Source organism: Pelophylax lessonae (genome assembly GCF_965119305.1).
Source record: "Pelophylax lessonae genome assembly, chromosome: 11".
Lineage (NCBI taxonomy): Eukaryota > Metazoa > Chordata > Amphibia > Anura > Ranidae > Pelophylax > Pelophylax lessonae.
This window is the reverse complement of record NC_138778.1, coordinates 219603545-219624408: the sequence shown is the minus strand read 5'-3', so window position 1 is coordinate 219624408 and position 20864 is coordinate 219603545. Positions and strand designations below refer to the sequence as shown.

Sequence of the window (20864 nt, the reverse complement as noted above, 5' to 3'; positions counted from 1 at the left end):
ACACATGTGAGGTATCAACGTGATTGTTAGAACCAGAGCAATCATTCTAGCCCTAGATCGCCTCTGTAACTCTAAACTGGTAACCTGTAGAATATTTTAAATGAGTCGCCCATGGGGATTTTTAAATACCAATGTTTGTCGCCATTCCACGAGCGTGCGCAATTTTGAAACATGACATGTTGGGTATCTATTTCTAATTTTTTTTTTTTTTTTAAAGGGACAGTGTAAAAAAAAATAAAATAAAGGAAAATAAATGACAAAAAATAAATAAATAAAGTGCTCCGTCCTTCCGAACTCATGCGCAGAAGCGAACGCATACGCAAGTCACGCCCACATATGTAAACAGTGTTCAAACTACACATCTGAGATATCGCCGCAATTGTTGGAGCATGAGAAATAATTCTAGTACTAGACCTCCTCTGTAACTCTAAACAACGATCTCCATTTTATTCTCTAGGGTCTCTGCTAAAAAAAAAAAAATATATATATATATATATATATATATATATATATATATAATGTTTGGGGATTCTAAGTCATTTTCTAGCAAAAAAAAAAAAAATTATTTTAACTTGTAAACAACAAGTGTCAGAAAAAGTCCTAAAGTGGTTAACATAAAAAAAATTAGGCTAACTTTACTGTTTTCTTATATTTTTATTAAAAAAAAGTGCTTTTCTTAAAAAAAAAATTGCGGTTGTAAGACCGCTACAATAAAAAATATTGCAACGATCTCCATTTCATTCTCTAGGGTCTCTGCTAATAAAGAAAAAAATTGTTTGGGGGGGTCCTAAGTCATTTTCTAGCAAAAAAAAATCATTTTAACTTGTAAACAACAAGTGCCAGAAAAAGGATTTTCTAGCAAAAAAAAATTATTTTAACATGTAAACAAGTGACAGAAAAAGGCCCTGCCCTAAAGTGGTTAACATAAAAAAAAAAAAAAAAAAAAATTAGCCTAACTTTACTCTTTTCTTTTTTTTTTAATTAAAAAAAAAGTGCTTTTCTTCCCAAAAAATTGCATTTGTAAGGCCGCTGCGATAAAAAATATATAATGTTTGGGGGTTCTAAGTCATTTTCTAGCAAAAAAATAAAAATAATAATTGATTTTAACTTGTAAACAACAAGTGTCAGAAAAAGGCCCTGCCCTAAAGTGGTTAACATAAAAAAAAAAAAAAAAAAAAAAATTTGCCTAACTTTACTCTTTTCTTATTTTTTTTATTTAAAAAAAAGTGCTTTTCTTCCCCCAAAAAAATTGCGTTTGTAAGACCGCTGCGATAAAAAGTATTGCAACGATCTCCATTTCATTCTCTAGGGTCTCTGCTAAGAAAAAAAAAAAAAAATATATATATATATATATATATATGTTTGGGGGGTTCTAAGTCATTTTCTAGCAAAAAAAAAATGATTTTAACTTGTAAACAAGTGACAGAAAAAGGCCCTGTCCTAAAGTGGTTAACATAAAACGAAAAAAAAAAAAAAAATTAGCTAAACTTTACTCTTTTCTTATTTTTTAATTAAAAAGTGCTTTTCTTCCCAAAAAAATGTGTTTGTAAGACCGCTGCGATAAAAAAATATTGCAACGATCTCCATTTCATTCTCTAGGGTCTCTGCTAATAAAAAAAAAAAATTATGTTTGGGGATTCTAAGTCATTTTCAAGCAAAAAAAAAATGATTTTAACTTGTGACAGTAAAAGGCCCTGTCCTAAAGTGGTTATCATAAAAAAAAAAATAATAATTAGCCTAACTTTACACTTTTCTTTTTTTTTAATTAAAAAAAAAGTGCTTTTCTTCCCAAAAAATTGCATTTGTAAGGCCGCTGCGATAAAAAATATATAATGTTTGGGGGTTCTAAGTCATTTTCCAGCAAAAAAAAAAAAAAATGATTTTAACCTGTAAACAACAAGTGTCAGAAAAAGTCCTGAAGTGGTTAACATAAAAAAAAGGCTAACTTTACTGTTTCCTTATATTTTTATTAAAAAAAAGTGCTTTTCTTAAAAAAAAAATTGTGTTTGTAAGACCGCTGCAATAAAAAAATATTGCAACGATCTCCATTTCATTCTCTAGGGTCTCTGCTAATAAAGAAAAAAATTGTTTGGGGGGGGGGTCCTAAGTCATTTTCTAGCAAAAAAAAAATAATAATTTTAACTTGTAAACAACAAGTGACAGAAAAAGGCCTGGTCCTAAAGTGGTTAACATAAAAAAAAAAAAAATAGCCTAACTTTACTCTTTTTTCTTATTTTTTAATTAAAAAAAAAAGTGCTTTTCTTCCCAAAAAATTGCATTTGTAAGACCGCTGGTGATAAAAAAAATATATAATGTTTGGGGGTTCTAAGTCATTTTCTAGCCAAAAAACAATAATTGATTTTAACTTGTAAACAACAAGTGTCAGAAAAAGGCCCGATCCTAAAGTGGTTAACATAAAAAAAAAAAAAAAAAAAATAGCCTAACTTTACTCTTTTCTTATTTTTTTTATTTAAAAAAAAGTGCTTTTCTTCCCCCAAAAAATTGCGTTTGTAAGACCGCTGCGATAAAAAGTATTGCAACAATCTCCATTTCATTCTCTAGGGCAGTGATGGCGAACCTTGGCACCCCAGATGTTTTGGAGCTACATTTCCCATGATGCTCATGCACTCTGCAGTGTAGTGGAGCATCATGGCAAATGTAGTTCCAAAACATCTGGGGTGCCAAGGTTTGCCATCACTGCTCTAGGGTCTCTGCTAAGAAAAAAAAAAAAAAAAAATATATATATATATATATATATATATGTTTGGGGGGTTCTAAGTCATTTTCTAGCAAACAAAAAAAATGATTTTAACTTGTAAACAAGTGACAGAAAAAGGCCCTGTCCTAAAGTGGTTAACATAAAACGAAAAAAAAAAAAAAAAAATTAGCTAAACTTTACTCTTTTCTTATTTTTTAATTTAAAAAAAAAGTGCTTTTCTTCCCAAAAAAATGTGTTTGTAAGACCGCTGCGATAAAAAAATATTGCAACGATCTCCATTTCATTCTCTAGGGTCTCTGCTAATAAAAAAAAAATTATGTTTGGGGGGGGGGGTCCTAAGTCATTTTCTAGCAAAAAAAAAAAAAAAAATGATTTTAACTTGTGACAGTAAAAGGCCCTGTCCTAAAGTGGTTAACATAAAAAAAAAAAAAAAAAAATAATTAGCCTAACTTTACACTTTTCTTTTTTTTTTAATTAAAAAAAAGTGCTTTTCTTCCCAAAAAATTGCATTTGTAAGGCCGCTGCGATAAAAAATATATAATGTTTGGGGGTTGTAAGTCATTTTCTAGCAAAAAAAAAAAAAAGTTGATTTTAACTTGTAAACAACAAGTGTCAGAAAAAGGCCCGGTCCTAAAGTGGTTAACATAAAAAAAAAAAAAAAAAAATCTCCTAAAACTTTTGTTCCCCAAGAAGATTTTCCATTATCACACAGAATACAATTGGCACCCTGCGACGTCCCTGCCCAGCAAATCTAACACAGACCGCTGAGCCTCTCCAGCACTGCGAGAGTTAAACAGGCTGCACAAAAATCACAAAAGGTGAAAAAATAAAAAAAAATAAAAAAAATAAAGGAAGGACCGGTGTGTGGGAAGTGTCAGCCCGTCGGCAAGGAGAGGCAGGTGTGTGTTCACCCTCCACTACAATCAGAAGACAACAAGGAAGTTTCAGCTCTACGAGGAAGTGAGCGAGCCGAGAGGTGACACCGGCCAAGTCCACAACTCCCAGATTTCTTACCGAGGACCCCGGTCATGGCCTGGACCGCTCAGCAAGACCAGGTAAGGGGGGATTATTAGCACTGGTGACAAGGACACAATAGGAGTAGGAAAAGTGTGTGTGTTGGGGGTACCCCCTATAGCAAGTGACGCAAAACTGCTCCTGCAACAGAGGAGTGAGACTTCTAAACAAAAATGGGGTAAATGTCAGCAGGTGACCCCCCTGCCTGTAATTAAATGCACCTTGCCAGGACCGACGGGCCAACTGAAGTATGCAGCTCTTGCACAGTAACACATTTTGATTTTTTTTTAACCCCTTTTTAGCTGCGTCACAAAGCACCACCAAAATTGCTGACATCACCGGCTTTTATGGTTGTGCAATGGCAAACTTATGCGCTAAAATAAGGTAAATGACCCCCTGGATCTGAAGAATCAATCAATAAAAGCAATCACGTAACAACACAGAGAGAGCAGCCGATTTGATAGTGTCACCACATATCCCAATGATAATTAACCACTTTACCACTAGAGCATTTTGCTGTCTTACGTCTGGGCCACTTTTTGCGATTCGGCGCTGTGCGACTTTAACTGACAATTGCGTGGTCGTGCGACGCCGTACCCAAACTAAATTGACGTCCTTTTTTCCCCACAAACAGAGCTTTCTTTTGGTGGTATTTGATCACCTGTGCGATTTTTACTTTTTGCGCTATAAACAAAAAAAGAGCGTTTATTTTGAGAAAATAACAATATTTTTCACAATTTTTTATATGAAATTCCCCCCAAAAAAGATGTAAAAACCAATTTTTTTTAAAATTTTTGGCCAATTTGTTTTCTGCTACCTATGTTTGGTAAAAAAAAATCACAATAAGCGTATTTTGATTGGTTTGCGCAAAAGTTATTGCGTTTACTAACAAAAGGAAAGATTTTTGTAATTTTTGGTGTTTTTTTTTTTAACGCGTAATGGCGGCGATCTGCGATTTTTTTTGCGGGACTGCGACATTGCGGCAGACAGATCGGACCCTTGACTGACATTTTTGACACTTTTGGGGGTACCAGTGACATTACTGCAGTAATCAGTGCTATAAATATGCACTGTTACTGTAAAAATGACACTGGCAGGGAAGGGGTTAACTTTATTGGAGAGGGAGGGGTTAATGTATGCCTGGTGCTTACTGACGTGTGGGGGGGGAGGTGACTTTGTGAGACAGGGACAGATCGGATGTCCAGCTATGCTGAACAGTCCGATCTGTCACTCCCTGTCACTGAGGAGATCCGCCCGCTTGTGTTTACACAGGCGGGCGGATCTCCACACTAGATCCCCGACGATCGGGGCAGAGCAGCGGCGATCGCCGCTGCTCCTCCCCTGGCCCGACTCCCGCTGTGAATGAAAACAGCGGGAGCGCGCCTCCGGCGGCGCGCGAGCGCCGCCTACAGGGGAGGAGTCTGATGACGTAGGTCTATGTCGTCAGACGGGAACGAGCCACTTTGCCGCAGTACTATTACAGTACTTAGCGGTAAAGTGGTTAAACCAGCAAAAATCAGCGCTCAACTCTTTGATGAGATGAACCACTCTAACTATATCCAAATGTGAAGAAAAAAAAATTATACTAAAAAGCTACAAAATTCATGAAAGTGGGATAATCCAAAATAGATGTTCCGTGTGTGAGTATAACACAATCAAGGATGGCAAAAATCGAAAAACTTCCAACAATACCTGTTTACAATCTCCAGAGATGTCTAAAAGCACAGAGGTGATATAAAAGGCGATAAAGGAAAAGATCCCAACAATATTCTAAATAAAATCAATCAAGAACTTGATGATTTATAAAATAAAAGTGATGAGCAGTGAAATAACATATATGTAAAATGTGCAGAAAATGTATATAATAAATCGATGATAAAGGAGATAATCCGAATAATATTCTAAGTAAAATCAATCAAAAACTTGATAATTCATAAAATCAAAGTGATGAGCAGTGAATAGCCGATAATTCGTAAATTGTGCAGAAAATGTCCTAATTGAAATATTGTGACATACAGTGATAAACCTTCAATAAAATAAATAGCAGCAAAAAAATAAATAAATAATCAGTATCAATCTAGACATATGAATAAGCGAAGTAGGTAAACAAAGTGCAGTGGTGCTAGATAAAGTGCATAAATGTCCATACAGTCCTTCAAAATATATTTAAGGTGATTAAGGCTACATTCACACCTGAGCATAGCGTTTTCGTTTTTTTACCGTGATTTTACCGCGATTTTTACCGCGATTTTACCGCGATTTACAGGCGTTTTTTGTGCAGGCGTTTTTTGATTGAATAGATACCAATGGAAAACGCCCGTAATCTGCCCAAATAGAAGCTCATGTACTTTTTTGAGCATTGGGCGTTTTGCTTACAGCGTCAAAACGCTCAGATGTGAACAGGGGCCATTGAAATGAATAGGATTTGTCTTGTTGGGCGTTTTGAGAGCTGATCCTAGAGCAGAAAAAGTCCCCAAAAACGCCTCAAAACGCCTACATGTGAACGGAGCCTTAAGTGCAAGGTGCCCAAAAAATTAAATCAAAAATTCAGGTGAAATAGAAGAGTGAGATCAAGGACGCGTTGCGCTACAACACATGTAGCTTTTTCAAAGGGGGCTTTGAAAAAGCTTTTATGGTTGGCCGTTCTTTGGGGATCTCTGATTTAGGAGGCAGCTGGCCCTCGTTGGGGCACTAGACTGGCATCATTCGTCATCAATCTTCGTCACTGGTCTTTCCTGTCTTAATGGGTACAAGGGCCTCATCCCCCACAACCATGGCCGGTGGTTGTGGGGGTCTGCGGGTCCTCAGATCCCCCCCCCCCCCCCTCATGTGAATGAGTATTGGGTACATACATGACGTCCTTTTTTCCCCACAAATAGAGATTTCTTTTGGTGGTATTTGATCACCTGTGCGATTTTTATTTTTTGCGCTATAATGAAAAAAAGAGCGACATTCTGCTATATAACATCCCCCCCCCCCCAAAAAAATAAATAAAAAATCTAATTTTTTCATCCTTTTAGGCCAATTTATATTCTGCTACATATTTTTGGTAAAAAAAAAAAAATCGCAACAAGCATATTTTGATTGGCTTGCGCAAAAGTTATCGCGTCTACTAGCTAGGGGAAAGATTTATGTCATTTTTATTTATTTACTAGTAATGGCGGCAATCTAGCCTTTTTTTACATTACATTTTTCTGTTTGTGCCCCCCCCAAAAATTGGTCAGGACTCTGTGCAGGCCAGTCAAGTTCCTCCACCCCAAACTCGCTCATCCATGTCTTTATGGACCTTGCTTTGTGCACTGGTGCGCAGTCATGTTGGAACAGGAAGGGGCCGTCCCCAAACTGTTCCCACAAAGTTGGGAGCATGAAATTGTCCAAAATGTCTTGGTATGCTGACGCCTTAAGAGTTCTCTTCACTGGAACTAAGAGGCCAAGCCCAACCCCTGAAAAACAACCCCACACCATAATCCCCCCTCCACCAAATGATTTGGACCAGTGCATAAAGCAAGGTCCATAAAGACATGGATGAGCGAGTTTGGGGTGGAGGAACTTGACTGGCCTGCACAGAGTCCTTACCTCAACCTGAAGGCTAGGGGGCCACTTGTTCGGCACCAGGGGCCACAAGGGGCAATGACAAGGACCTGTGTTAAATCTGCCTTTTACTTCTTCTGTCTGAGTGCCCAGCACTAATTGGTAAAATCAAACACAAACAAATTCCCCATGGGGAGAGCTACCGAGAAGAGGCACAAGGCTCTCTGCAGTTCAGGTAAAGCATAACCTGCAGCCTAGGCTCTTGATTAAGGAATGTAAAGAATGTCACAGACACAGTTGTCTATTGGAATGAATAATGCGGGATTACACATTCACTGGATCAGAGTTTGCAGCAGTGGCTCCCCATGGACTGCACAGTTCAGGTATGGCAAGAGCATGAGTATATATATATATATATATATATATATATAGATATATATAGATATAGATATAGATAGATCGATATATATATATATATATATAATATTTAAATTATATGTATAATATAATAATATCTATCTATCTATATCTATATATATCTATATATATATCTATATATATCTATCTATCTATATATATATATATATATATATATATATATATATTTTTTTTTTTGTGGGGGGGGGGGTGGAGGATACAACAATACAGTTATCCTTTGAAGCAGGACTCTGGCAAATAGAGTGGGTATAGGGTCTGAACCTCTGTCATGCTTTTACAGCTTATTTAGAAAACTTTTTTTTTTTTTCCATTTATATACACCTGATAATGTTTGTCAAAAAATGACAATTAAATTCGATGAATCCTGGCTTTCCTAACCCATTCTTTATGTTGCATGTATTCTGCAAAAAAAAAAAAAAAAGCTTACAGAATTTAATACAATTAAATGAAAAAAAAAAAAAGCATGTTAATTTATGCAGAAGTTAGTAAATAATAACCCTGATGACATTTGTTAAAAGTAAATGACCTTTAAAGACTTGTGCTGAAATTCCAAGAATAATCACATGTCATATAATTTATTATTAATATTATAATACAGGATTTATATAATGCCGACAGTTTGTACAATGCTTTATTAATTAAAAGGATATAAATCCTATTTGATATATATACACACATATATTTATTATATATTTATTATAATAATACAATATGTGTGTGTGTATATATATATATATATATATATATACACTATATATATATATATATATATATATATACACACACACACAACCACACACATACATATACAGTGGGTACGGAAAGTATTCAGACCCCCTTAAATTTTTCACTCTTTGTTATATTGCAGCCATTTGCTAAAATCATTTAAGTTCATTCTTCTTCCTCATGAATGTACACATAGCACCCCATACTGACAGAAAAACACAGAATTGTTGACATTGTTGCAGATTTATTAAAAAAGAAAAACTGAAATATCACATGGTCCTAAGTATTCAGACCCTTTGCTCAGTATTTAGTAGAAGCCCCCTTTTGATCTAATACAGCCAGGAGTCTTTTTTGGGAAAGATGCAACAAGTCTTTCACACCTGGATTTGGGGATCCTCTGCCATTCCTCCTTGCAGATCCTCTCCAGTTCTGTCAGGTTGGATGGTAAACGTTGGTGGACAGCCATTTTTAGGTCTCTCCAGAGATGCTCAATTGGGTTTAAGTCAGGGCTCTGGCTGGGCCATTCAAGAACAGTCACGGAGTTGTTGTGAAGCCACTCCTTCGTTATTTTAGCTGTGTGCTTAGGGTCATTGTCTTGTTGGAAGGTAAACCTTCGGCCCAGTCTGAGAGGTCCAGAGCACTCTGGAGAAGGTTTTTGTCCAGGATATCCCTGTACTTGGCCGCATTCATCTTTCCCTCGATTGCAACCAGTCGTCCTGTCCCTGCAGCTGAAAAACACCCCCACAGCATGATGCTGCCACCACCATGCTTCACTGTTGGGACTGTATTGGACAGGTGATGAGCAGTGCCTGGTTTTCTCCACACATACCGCTTAGAATTAAGGCCAAAAAGTTCTATTTTGGTCTCATCAGACCAGAGAATCTTATTTCTCACCATCTTGGAGTCCTTCAGGTGTTTTTTAGCAAACTCCATGCGGGCTTTCATGTGTCTTACACTGAGGAGAGGCTTCCGTCGGGCCACTCTGCCATAAAGCCCCGACTGGTGGAGGGCTGCAGTGATGGTTGACTTTCTACAACTTTCTCCCATCTCCTGACTGCATCTCTGGAGCTCAGCCACAGTGATCTTTGGGTTCTTCTTTACCTCTCTCACCAAGGCTCTTCTCCCCCGATAGCTCAGTTTGGCCGGACGGCCAGCTCTAGGAAGGGTTCTGCTCATCCCAAACGTCTTCCATTTGAGGATTATGGAGGCCACTGTGCTCTTAGGAACCTTAAGTGCAGCAGAAATCTTTTTGTAACCTTGGCCAGATCTGTGCCTTGCCACAATGCTGTCTCTGAGCTCTTCAGGCAGTTCCTTTGACCTCATGATTCTCATTTGCTCTGACATGCATTGTGATCTGGAAGGTCTTATATAGATAGGGTGTGTGGCTTTCCTAATCAAGTCCAATCAGTATAATCAAACACAACTGGACTCAAATGAAGGTGTAGAACCATCTCAAGGATGATCAGAAGAAATGGAAAGCACCTGAGTTAAATATATGAGTGTCACAGCAAAGGGTCTGAATACTTAGGACCATGTGATATTTCAGTTTTTCTTTTTTAATAAATCTGCAACAATGTCAACAATTCTGTGTTTTTCTGTCAGTATGGGGTGCTATGTGTACATTCATGAGGAAGAAGAATGAACTTAAATGATTTTAGCAAATGGCTGCAATATAACAAAGAGTGAAAAATTGGCGCGCTCCCACCCCCGTGCGGTCACGGACCCCCCTGCGCGTGTGCCCGTGACAGCGATCGTCCGTGACAGCGATCGTCCGTGACAGCGATCGTCCGTGACAGCGGGAGAAAGGCAGGCGGCTAATGTAAACAAGCCGCCTGTCATTCTCCCCTGTGTATGAACAGTGATCATACGGTTCTACTATGTAGGACCGTTGATCTCTGTTCCTACACCTCAAGCCACAGCCAATCACAGTTAGAATCACGCCCCTAGGGACACACATAGCCCCTCCCTCTCAAATAAAGTTAACCCCTTCCCTCCCAGTGTCATTTTTACAGTAACAGTGCATATGTATAGCACTGATTACTGTAGTAATGTCACTGGTAACCCCAAAAGTGTCAAAAATGTCAGTCAAGGGTCCAATCTGTCCGCCGCAATGTCGCAGTCCCGCAAAAAAAATCGCAGATCGCCGCCATTACTCGTTAAAAAAAACAACAAAAATGACAAAAATCTTTCCCTTTGTTAGTAAACGAGATAACTTTTGCGCAAACCAATCAAAATACGCTTTTTGTGATTTTTCTTACCAAACATATGTAGCATAAAACAAATCAGCCGAAAATGTTTAAAAAATTTTGATTTTTACATTTTTTTGGGGGGAATTTCATATAAAAAAATGTGAAATATATTGTTATTTTTGCAAAATTGACGCTCTTTTTTGTTTATAGCGCGTGATCAAAAAATTGCACAGGTGATCAAATACCACCAAAAGAAAGCTCTGTTTGTGGGGAAAAAAAGACGTCAAATTAGTTTAGGTACAGCGTCGCACGACCGCGCAATTGTCAGTTAAAATCACGCAGTCGCGAATTGCAAAATAGGCCCTGGTCAGGGGTCAAATCTTCCAGGGCTTAAGTGGTTAATAATAATACTTATTCACACATGAGAATATTCTGGGGGTTTCCACACTAGGCTTTTAACATTTTAAATACAAATGTAATCTATCACAGCCTACTAATCATTAGATGTGGTGGCTGCATTTGTTTTCTTTCTTTTTTAGGCCCCCCCCCCCCTCTGTTTTCACCTGTTGATCTGGCCAGTAACACACCTCCTGTATTAGAGCGCCCCTACTCTAGCTGAAGGAGCACAGGGGGCACATTTAGACAGCAGCATTGTCAGTCTGGGGGGGGGGGGGGAGTTTTAGTTGTACTAGCAGAGAAACTCTCCAGCCAACACATTATAAGCAGTTACAGAAAACACGTTTTGTTTCCTTTAGGGATAAAGTTTTTACAAAAAATAAATAAAAGCTGATCATTGTAAGCACCCCTGCCAGTGGTAAATGGTTTGTCTCAACCCTCCCACTGACACTTTTGCTGGACGGCTTGGTCTTTTAAAGAAAGTTGAAAGATAACAGACTTAGAGCCGGTTCACACTGCCGCGACCATAAAGTGGCCCCATGTCAGAGCGAATTTTTAGCGCGACTTTACTGCGACTTTACCTCGACTTTACCGCGACTTCAGCGCGACTGATGACTTTGTGTTTGGCCAATCAGAATATGATGTGTTGTGACCTAATTCCCCTTTTCTGTTTTTTTTTACTCATTTCCTCATTGCCCACCAGTGCCACGTATCAGTGTCCACCAGTGCCACTGCCCACCAGTGCCACGAATCAGTGTCCACCAGTGCCACATATCAGTGCCACGAATCAGTGTCCACCAGTGCCACATATCAGTGCCACAAATCAGTGCCACAAATCAGTGTCCATCAGTGCCACATATCAGTGCCACGTATCAGTGTCCATCATTGCCATGTATCAGTGCCACGAATCAGTGTCCACCAGTGCCACATATCAGTGCCACGAATCAGTGTCCACCAGTGCCACGTATCAGTGTCCACCAGTGCCACGTATCAGTGCCATGTATCAGTGTCCACCAGTGACACGTACCAGTGACACAAATCAGTGACACGTATCAGTGCCACGAATCAGTGTCCACCAGTGCCACATATCAGTGCCACGAATCAGTGTCCACCAGTGCCACGTATCAGTGCCACGTATCAGTGTCCACCAGTGCCACGTATCAGTGCCACATATAAGTGCCACGAATCAGTGTCCACCAGTGCCACATATCAGTGCCACGAATCAGTGTCCACCAGTGCCACGTATCAGTGCCACGAATCAGTGTCCACCAGTGCCACGTATCAGTGCCACGTATCAGTGCCACTAATCAGTGTCCACCAGTGCCACATATCAGTGTCCACCAGTGCCACATATCAGTGCCATGAATCAGTGTCCACCAGTGCCAGGTATCAGTGCCTCGTATCAGTGCCACTAATCAGTGTCCACCAGTGCCACGTATCAGTGCCACGTATCAGTGCCATGAATCAGTGTCCACCAGTGCCACATATCAGTGCCATGAATCAGTGTCCACCAGTGCCACATATCAGTGCCACGTATCAGTGTCCACCAGTGCCACGTATCAGTGCCACGTATCAGTGTCCACCAGTGCCACTTATCTGTGTCCACCAGTGCCACTCACACAGACCAAGCAGAGATAATGGAATATATATACCATTATATATATATATATATATATATATATATATATATATATATATATATATATATAACATATAGGCATGGCTGCAATGTGGGGAATGCCTGGCTAATCTCTTTCTTCTTCCTGGAAAGTCTGATAACAAGTCGCTTCAATTAAGATAAGGAGGCGACTCCCATTGAAGTATATGGGACAGTCGGATCACAGGTCGCCTCAAAGTAGTACAGGACCCTTTTCTGAAGTCGGAGCGACTTCAGTAGTGCCAATTGGCTGGATCACCAGGTGAAAATAAATAAATAAACGATGAATGTAGCCAGTACATCTACAAACCAATGAGCGGTAATATAATACATTGTTGGTTTTTGGGTGATTACGGCTGTAAGCTATATTGGGAAAATAATTTGTCTGCCCAGTTTTTCCAGTTTAGAAGTAACTGTACACCCAGAGCATGGCGGACGCCTCTCGTGTTCTACTTTGTTTTTAAAACCGCAGGCAGTCCAACAAAGAGCTTCATACGTCACATGACTAGGAAACACTCCGAGTGCGACACAAAACTCTCCCAACACCTCCATCATATATACTTGTATTCAATCATCTATACAATCTATACAATTTATACAATGTATTCAATCATCTATACAATGTATACAATGTATTCAATCATCTATACAATCTATACAATGTATTTAATCATCTATACAATCTATACAATCTATACAATGTATTCAATCATCTATACAATCTATATAATGTATAAAATGTATTCAATCATCTATACAATCTATACAATGTATACAATCATCTATACAATGTATACAATGTATACAATCTATGTAATCTTATATACAATCTATATATTGTATACAATCTATACAATCATCTATACAATGTATACAATGTATACAATCATCTATACAATGTATTCAATCATCTATACAATCTATATAATGTATACAATGCATTCAATCATCTATACAATCTATACAATCATCTATACAATGTATACAATGTATTCAATCATCTATACAATCTATATAATGTATACAATGCATTCAATCATCTATACAATCTATACAATGTATACAATGTATTCAATCATCTATACAATCTATACAATGTATACAATCTATACAATCATCTATACAATGTATACAATGTATTCAATCATCTATACAATGTATACAATGTATTCAATCATCTATACAATGTATACAATGTATACAATCTATGCAATCATCTATACAATCTATACAATCTATACAATCATCTATACAATGTATACAATGTATACAATCTATACAATCATCTATACAATGTATACAATGTATTCAATCATCTATGCAATGTATACAATGTATTCAATCATCTATACAATGTATACAATCTATGCAATCATCTATACAATGTATACAATCTATACAATCATCTATACAATCTATACAATGTATACAATCATCTATACAATCTATACAATGTATTCAATCATCTATACAATCTATACCATGTATACAATCTATACAATCATCTATACAATGTATACAATGTATACAATCATCTATACAATCTATACAATGTATAGAATGTATACAATCATCTATACGATCTATACAATGTATTCAATCGTCTATACAATGTATAAAATCTGTAGTTATCAGTGCTTCACCACTTGGCGACCAGCGGCCGTAGTTACAGGTATATGGCAGCAGGTCGGCTCTGTTACGCGAAACAATGTACCTGTGCGTCGTTTCCTGTAGCAGTCAGTGGGGGCGCACGCTGATTGGCCAGAGGGGGAGCCATACAGCGGGTCCAGCAGCCGCGATGTCCGCCGGGCACCCGCGATCGCTCCCCGTGGAGACAGAACGGCGATCTGCCATAGTAAACACAGCACACCACTGTTCTATCAGTAACGAACACAGGGATCCTCCTATTTAGGATCACAGATCTTTGTGTTCTTGCAGCAAGCCCCTCCCCCACACAGTTAGAAAACACCCCTTAAGCACGCATTTAACCCTTTGATTGCCCCTGGTTTTAATCCCCTTCCCTGCCAGTGTCATTAGTACAGTAACAGAGCATATTTTTAGCACTGATTACTGTAGTAATGTCACTGGTCCCCCCAAAAGTGTCAAAAATGTCAGTTAGGGGTCCGATCTGTGCACCGCAATGTCGCAGTCCCGCTAAAAATCGCTGATTTCTGCCATTACTAGTAAAAAATAAATAAAAATTACATACATTTTTTCTCCTAGTTTGTAGATGTGATAACTTTTGCACAAACCAATCAACATACACTTATTGGGATTTTTTTTTTTTTTTACGAAACAATATGTAGCAGAATACAGATTTGGCTAAAATGATGAAAAAATTCGATTTTTTTTTATTTTTATTGGAAATGTTTTATAGCAGAAAGTAAAAATTACAAAAAACCCCCCAAAAAATTGGGGCACTGGTCACTCTACATTCGAGGGGGGCACTGGTCACTCTGCATTCGAGGGGGGCACTGGTCACTCTGCATTCGAGGGGGGCACTGGTCACTCTGCATTGGATGGGGGCACTGGTCACTGCATTGGATGGGGGAACTGGTCACTCTGCATTGGATGGGGGAACTGGTCACTCTGCATTGGATGGGGGCACTGGTCACTGCATTGATGGGGGCACTGGTCACTGCATTGGATGGGGGCACTGGTCACTCTGCATTGATGGGGGCACTGGTCACTGCATTGGATGGGGGCACTGGTCACTCTGCATTGGATGTGTGATTAAATGTGCAGAATATCGGCCCATATTGGCCAATACCGATATGCAATGGCCAAAATATCGGTATCAGCAATGAAAAACTGATATTGGTCGATCCCAGAGTAATATACCTCTCTGAAATGTTGGTGAAAATCATGATTTTTTAGCAAAATGGGGGGGCACTGGTCACTCTGCATTCGATGGGGGCACTGGTCACTCTGCATTGGAGGGGGGCACTGGTCACTCTGCATTGGATGGGGGCACTGGTCACTCTGCATTCGAGGGGGGCACTGGTCACTCTGCATTGGATGGGGGCACTGGTCACTGCATTGGATGGAGGCACTGGTCACTCTGCATTGGATGGGGGCGCTGGTCACTCTGCAGTGATGGGGGCACTTGTCACTGCATTGGATAGGGGCACTGGTCACTCTGCATTGGATGGGGGCACTGGTCACTCTGCATTGATGGAGGCACTGGTCGCTCTGCATTGATGGGGGCACTGGTCACTCTGCATTGGATGGGGGCACTGGTCACTCTGCATTGGAGGGGGGCACTGGTCACTCTGCATTGGAGGGGGGCACTGGTCACTCTGCATTGGAGGGGGGCACTGGTCACTCTGCATTGGATGGGGGCACTGGTCACTCTGCATTCGAGGGGGGCACTGGTCACTCTGCATTGGATGGGGGCACTGGTCACTCTGCATTGGATGGGGGAACTGGTCACTGCATTGGATGGAGGCACTGGTCACTCTGCATTGGATGGGGGCGCTGGTCACTCTGCAGTGATGGGGGCACTTGTCACTGCATTGGATGGGGGCACTGGTCACTCTGCATTGGATGTGTGATTAAATGTGCAGAATATCGGCCCATATTGGCCAATACCTATATGCAATGGCCAAAATATCGGTATCAGCAATGAAAAACCGATATTGGTCGATCCCTATTTCAGAGTAATATACCTCTCTGAAATGTTGGTGAAAATCATGATTTTTTAGCAAAATGTTGCCAATTTGGTGAAATGTGTTAAAGTCAATACACTTTTAAAGTGGAACAAAAGTCTTTTTATAATTTAAGTATTTACTTTATGGTGGAGGATACTCAGGAGGTCCGGTGCACAATCGGTGATACAACATTAAAATACTGCAGATTGCAACAAACAAACATGGAGAACACATGTGCTTCAGTAATCAGAAAATCCCTATTTGCAAAATGTCTCAGAAATTCTGTAAGGAGTAGAGTGGTGTGGAGTGCAGTGGTTTAGAGTGGAGTGGTGTGGAGTGGAGTGGAATGGAGTAGAGTGGAATGGAGTAGAGTGGAGTGGAGTAGAATAGTGTAGAGTAAAGTGGAGTGGAGTGGAGTAGAGTGTAATGGAGTACTGGGTTAGAGTGTAGTGAAATAATGTGGAGTAGAGTGGTGTGGAGTGGAGTAGAATAGAGTGGAGTAGATTGGAGTGGAGTAGAGGAGTAGAATGGAGTAGAGTTGTGTGAAGTAAGAGAGAGGGTGGAATGGAGTAGAGTGAGTAGAGTAGAGCGGAGTGGAGTGGAGTGGAATGGAAAAGAGTAGAGTGGAGTGGAGTGGAATGGAGTAACATGGAATGGAGTAACGTGGAATGGAGTAATGTGGAATGGAGTAATGTGGAATGGAGTAATGTGGAATGGAGTAGAGTGGGGTGGAGTAGAGTGGGGTAGAGTAGAGTGGGGTAGAGTTGGGTATAGTCGACTGGAGTGTAGTAGAGTAGAGAACAGTGGAGTGAAATGGAGTAGAGTGGAGTTGAGTAGAGTGGAGTGAAATGGAGTAGAGTGGAAAAGAGTACAGTGGAGTGAAATCTAAAAGAGTAGAGTGGAGTAGAGTGGAGTGGAATAGAGAAGAATGGAGTAGAGTGGTGTGGAGTAGAGTAGAGTGGAGTATAGTGGAGTGGAGTATAGTACAGTGGAATGAAATGTGGTAGAGTGGAGTAGAGTACGGTGGAGGGAAAATTGAGTAGGGTGGAGTAGAGTGGAGTGAAATGGAGTAGAGTGGAGTAGAAGGGAGTGGCGTGGAATAGAGAAGAGTGGAACAGAGTAGAGTGGAACAGAGTAGAGTGGTGTGGAGTAAAGTGGAGTGGAGTGGAGTAGAGTGGAATAGAGTAGAGTGTATACTGGAGTGGAGTAGAGTGGACTGAAATGGAGTAGAGTAGAGTGGAGTGAAATGTAGTAGAGTGGACTAGACGAGAGAGGAGTAGTGTAGAGTGGAATGGAGTAGAGTGGAGTGAAATGGAGTAGAGTGGAGTAGAAGGGAGTGGAGTAGAGTGGAGTGGAGTAGAATGTAATGGTGTAGAGTAGAATGAGGTAGAGTATAATGGAGTAGAGTAGAATGGAGTAGAGGGGCATTGAGTATAGTAGAGTGGAGTGGACGTGAGCACAGTGGATTGGAGTAGAGCGGAGTATAGTGGGGTAGAGTAGAGTGGAGTGGATTAGAGTAGAGTACAGTGGAGTGGAATGGAGTAGAGTGGTATAGAGTAGAGTAGAATGGAGTAGAGTAGAGTAGAATGGAGTATAGTAGAATGAAGTAGAGTGGTATGGAGTAGAGTAGAGTAGAGTAGAGTAGAATGAAGTAGAGCGGTATGGAGCAGAATGGAGTGGAATGGGGTAGAGTAGAGTGGAGTATAGTGGACTGGAATGGAGTAGAGTAGAGTAGATTGGGGTGAAATGGAGTAGAGTAGAATGGAGTAGAGTGGTATGGAATGGAATGGGGTAGAGTAGAGTGGAGTACAGTGGACTGGAATGGAGTGGAGTAGAGTAGATTGGGGTGAAATGGAGTAGAGTAGAATGGAGTAGAGTGGTATGGAGTAGAGTGGAGTGGAATGGGGTAGAGTAGAGTAGAGTGGACTGGAATTGAATGGAGTAGAGTAGATTGGGGTGAAATGGAGTAAAGTAGAATGGTATGGAGTAGAGTGGAGTGGAATGGGGTAGAGTAGAGTGGAGTATAGTGGACTAGAGTAGAGTAAAGTAGATTGGGTGGAATGGAATAGAGTAGAATGGAGTAGAGTGGTATGGAGTAGAGTGGAGTGGAATGGGGTAGAGTAGAGTGGAGTACAGTGGACTGGAATGGAGTGGAGTAGAGTAGATTGGGGTGAAATGGATTAGAGTAGAGTAGATTGGGGTGAAATGGAGTAGAGTAGAGTGGAGTACAGTGGACTGGAATGGAGTGGAGTAGCGTAGAGTGGAGTACAGTGGAATGGAATGGAGTGGAGTCGATTAGATTGGGGTGAAATGGAGTAGAGTAGAGTAGATTGGGGTGAAATGGAGTAGAGTAGAGTGGAGTACAGTGGACTGGAATGGAGTGGAGTAGCGTAGAGTGGAGTACAGTGGACTGGAATGGAGTGGTGTAGAGTAGATTGGGGTGAAATGGAGTAGAGTAGAATGGAGTAGAGTGGAGTGGAATGGGGTAGAGTAGAGTGGAGTACAGTGGACTGGAATGGAGTGGAGTAGAGTAGATTGGGGTGAAATGGAGTAGAGTAGAGTAGCGTGGTTGAAAGAAAAATAAAATGAAAACAATAAAATAAACAATGCTATACTCAGTACACAAACCCACACACACTCTCCAATTAGAGAAAAGTAAACATAGACCTTCTTTTTCTGAAGTCAGTAAATGCCATTGAGAGTTTCCACTTAAAACTAAATTTTGCCAACAACAAAATTGGTAAATTTCACCGGAAAGATGAAGCCCCTCCGCTCTTCCCTCTATCAGGGACACTTCCAGGGACTGAACTTTGGTAACTGTTGTCGTCCTCAGACACTGGGAACGGTTACCTGTAAACGCTGCACAAATGGCGACCAATAAAATCATGAAATGATTGATGAGCCTGGCATCGGTCTTATAATCTGATTAGTCACGGGAAGGACGGCCGAAGCCCAAGGACTAGGAGATCGGCCAAGATTCATTTTGCAGAATTTGGCAACGTCAGAGAATGAGATTTACTAACTCGCTATTTAGCTGAGACAGAAATGACCAATATTAAACTGATTAACTGCATTACAAGAGCGTCCTGGCCGCCCCCTACATAATGATAGAGAGACGGACAGAGGTAATGAAATTGTTCTCATTCAATGTCCTCCTTGTGAAGGTTCAGGACAGAACCCGGCTACAGACAATAAAATATATTACTACACCAGATACTGGGGAACCGACTATTAATCGCAGACGTCATTACTGACCAGCAGCCGTGCGTAACTGCGTATACAATTCTTTCCTATACTAATGACTGCAATGTCCTTGTATTAATCATGGATTTAATGTATTTCATTAGCCAAAATTGTTTACATTTTTTAGGATATTTCTTGGTATTACCATGACCAGCCGCCAAAGAACCACTCAACATAAATTCTCCCATTACTGACCTTCACAGCAATACCACATATGTGTAATTTGTATTTTATACTGGTCATAAGGCCCAGATATGTTCGGCTATATTTTGCTTTTTTTTTTTTTTTTTTTTTTTTTTTTTTTTTACCTAAAACACCCCCCACACTAAATATAAAACTTTTTTTTTTTTTTTTATCTTGCCTAAAATACACTGACATTAAATATAATTTTTTTCATCCCACGTAAAAAACACTGACATTAAATAAAAGGTTTATATTTAGTGTCAGTGTTTTTTTTTAGGTATATAAAAAAAAAAAAAGGTTTCATATTTAATGTCAGTGTATTTTAAACTAAAAATCACTAATACTAGTTATGAAACAATTTTATATCTTGCTTAAAAAAAACACTGGCAGTAAATATAAAAACAATTTTTTATCCTACCTAATAAAAAACTGACACTAAACATGAAACTATGTTTTATCCTACCTACAATACACTTACATTAAATATATACTGTATGAATATATATTTTTTATTCTACCAAAAAAAAAAAAGAAAACAGTAAACACTAAATATAAAAACCTTTTTATCCTACCAAAGATACACTGACACTAAATATAAAACTTTTTTTAATTTTACCTAAAATGCGCTTATAATAAATATAAAACCATTTTATCCTACCTAAAAAACACTGACATTAAAGTTTTATATTTAGTGTCAGTGTTTTTTAGGTATAAAAAAAAAAATGTTTCATATTTAATGTCAGTATTTTTTAAACTAAAAAGCACTAATACTAGTTATGAAACTATTTTATCCTACCTAAAAACACTGACATTAAAGTTTTATATTTAGTGTCAGTGTTTTTCAGGTAAGAAACAAATAATTCTACCTAAAATACACTAATACTAAATATAAAACCTTTTTTTATACTACCTAAAAAACACTGACATTACATAAAAGTTTTATTTTTAGTGTCAGTGTTTTTATTTTTTTAGGTAGACTAAAAAAAAGGTTTCATATTTAATGTCAGTGTTTTTAAACGAAAAAACACTAATACTAGTTATGAAACAATGCCTAAAAAACACTGGCAGTAAATATAAAAACAACTTTTTATCCTACCTGATAAAACTGACACTAAATA

The 20864-nt window shown here is 39.2% G+C and overlaps 1 protein-coding gene across 1 annotated transcript in view; it reads left to right on the top strand.

The window, feature by feature from the left end:
- Positions 1-3653: 3653 nt before the first annotated feature.
- The window catches only part of LOC309566842 (uncharacterized protein), a 210968-nt gene continuing 193757 nt past the window's right edge, over positions 3654-20864 (top strand). The window contains exon 1 of the mRNA XM_082272164.1: positions 3654-3774. Within this exon, the coding sequence (XP_082128290.1) occupies positions 3748-3774 (27 nt within the window). The 5' untranslated portion in view covers positions 3654-3747. The remainder of the gene's footprint in view (positions 3775-20864) is intronic.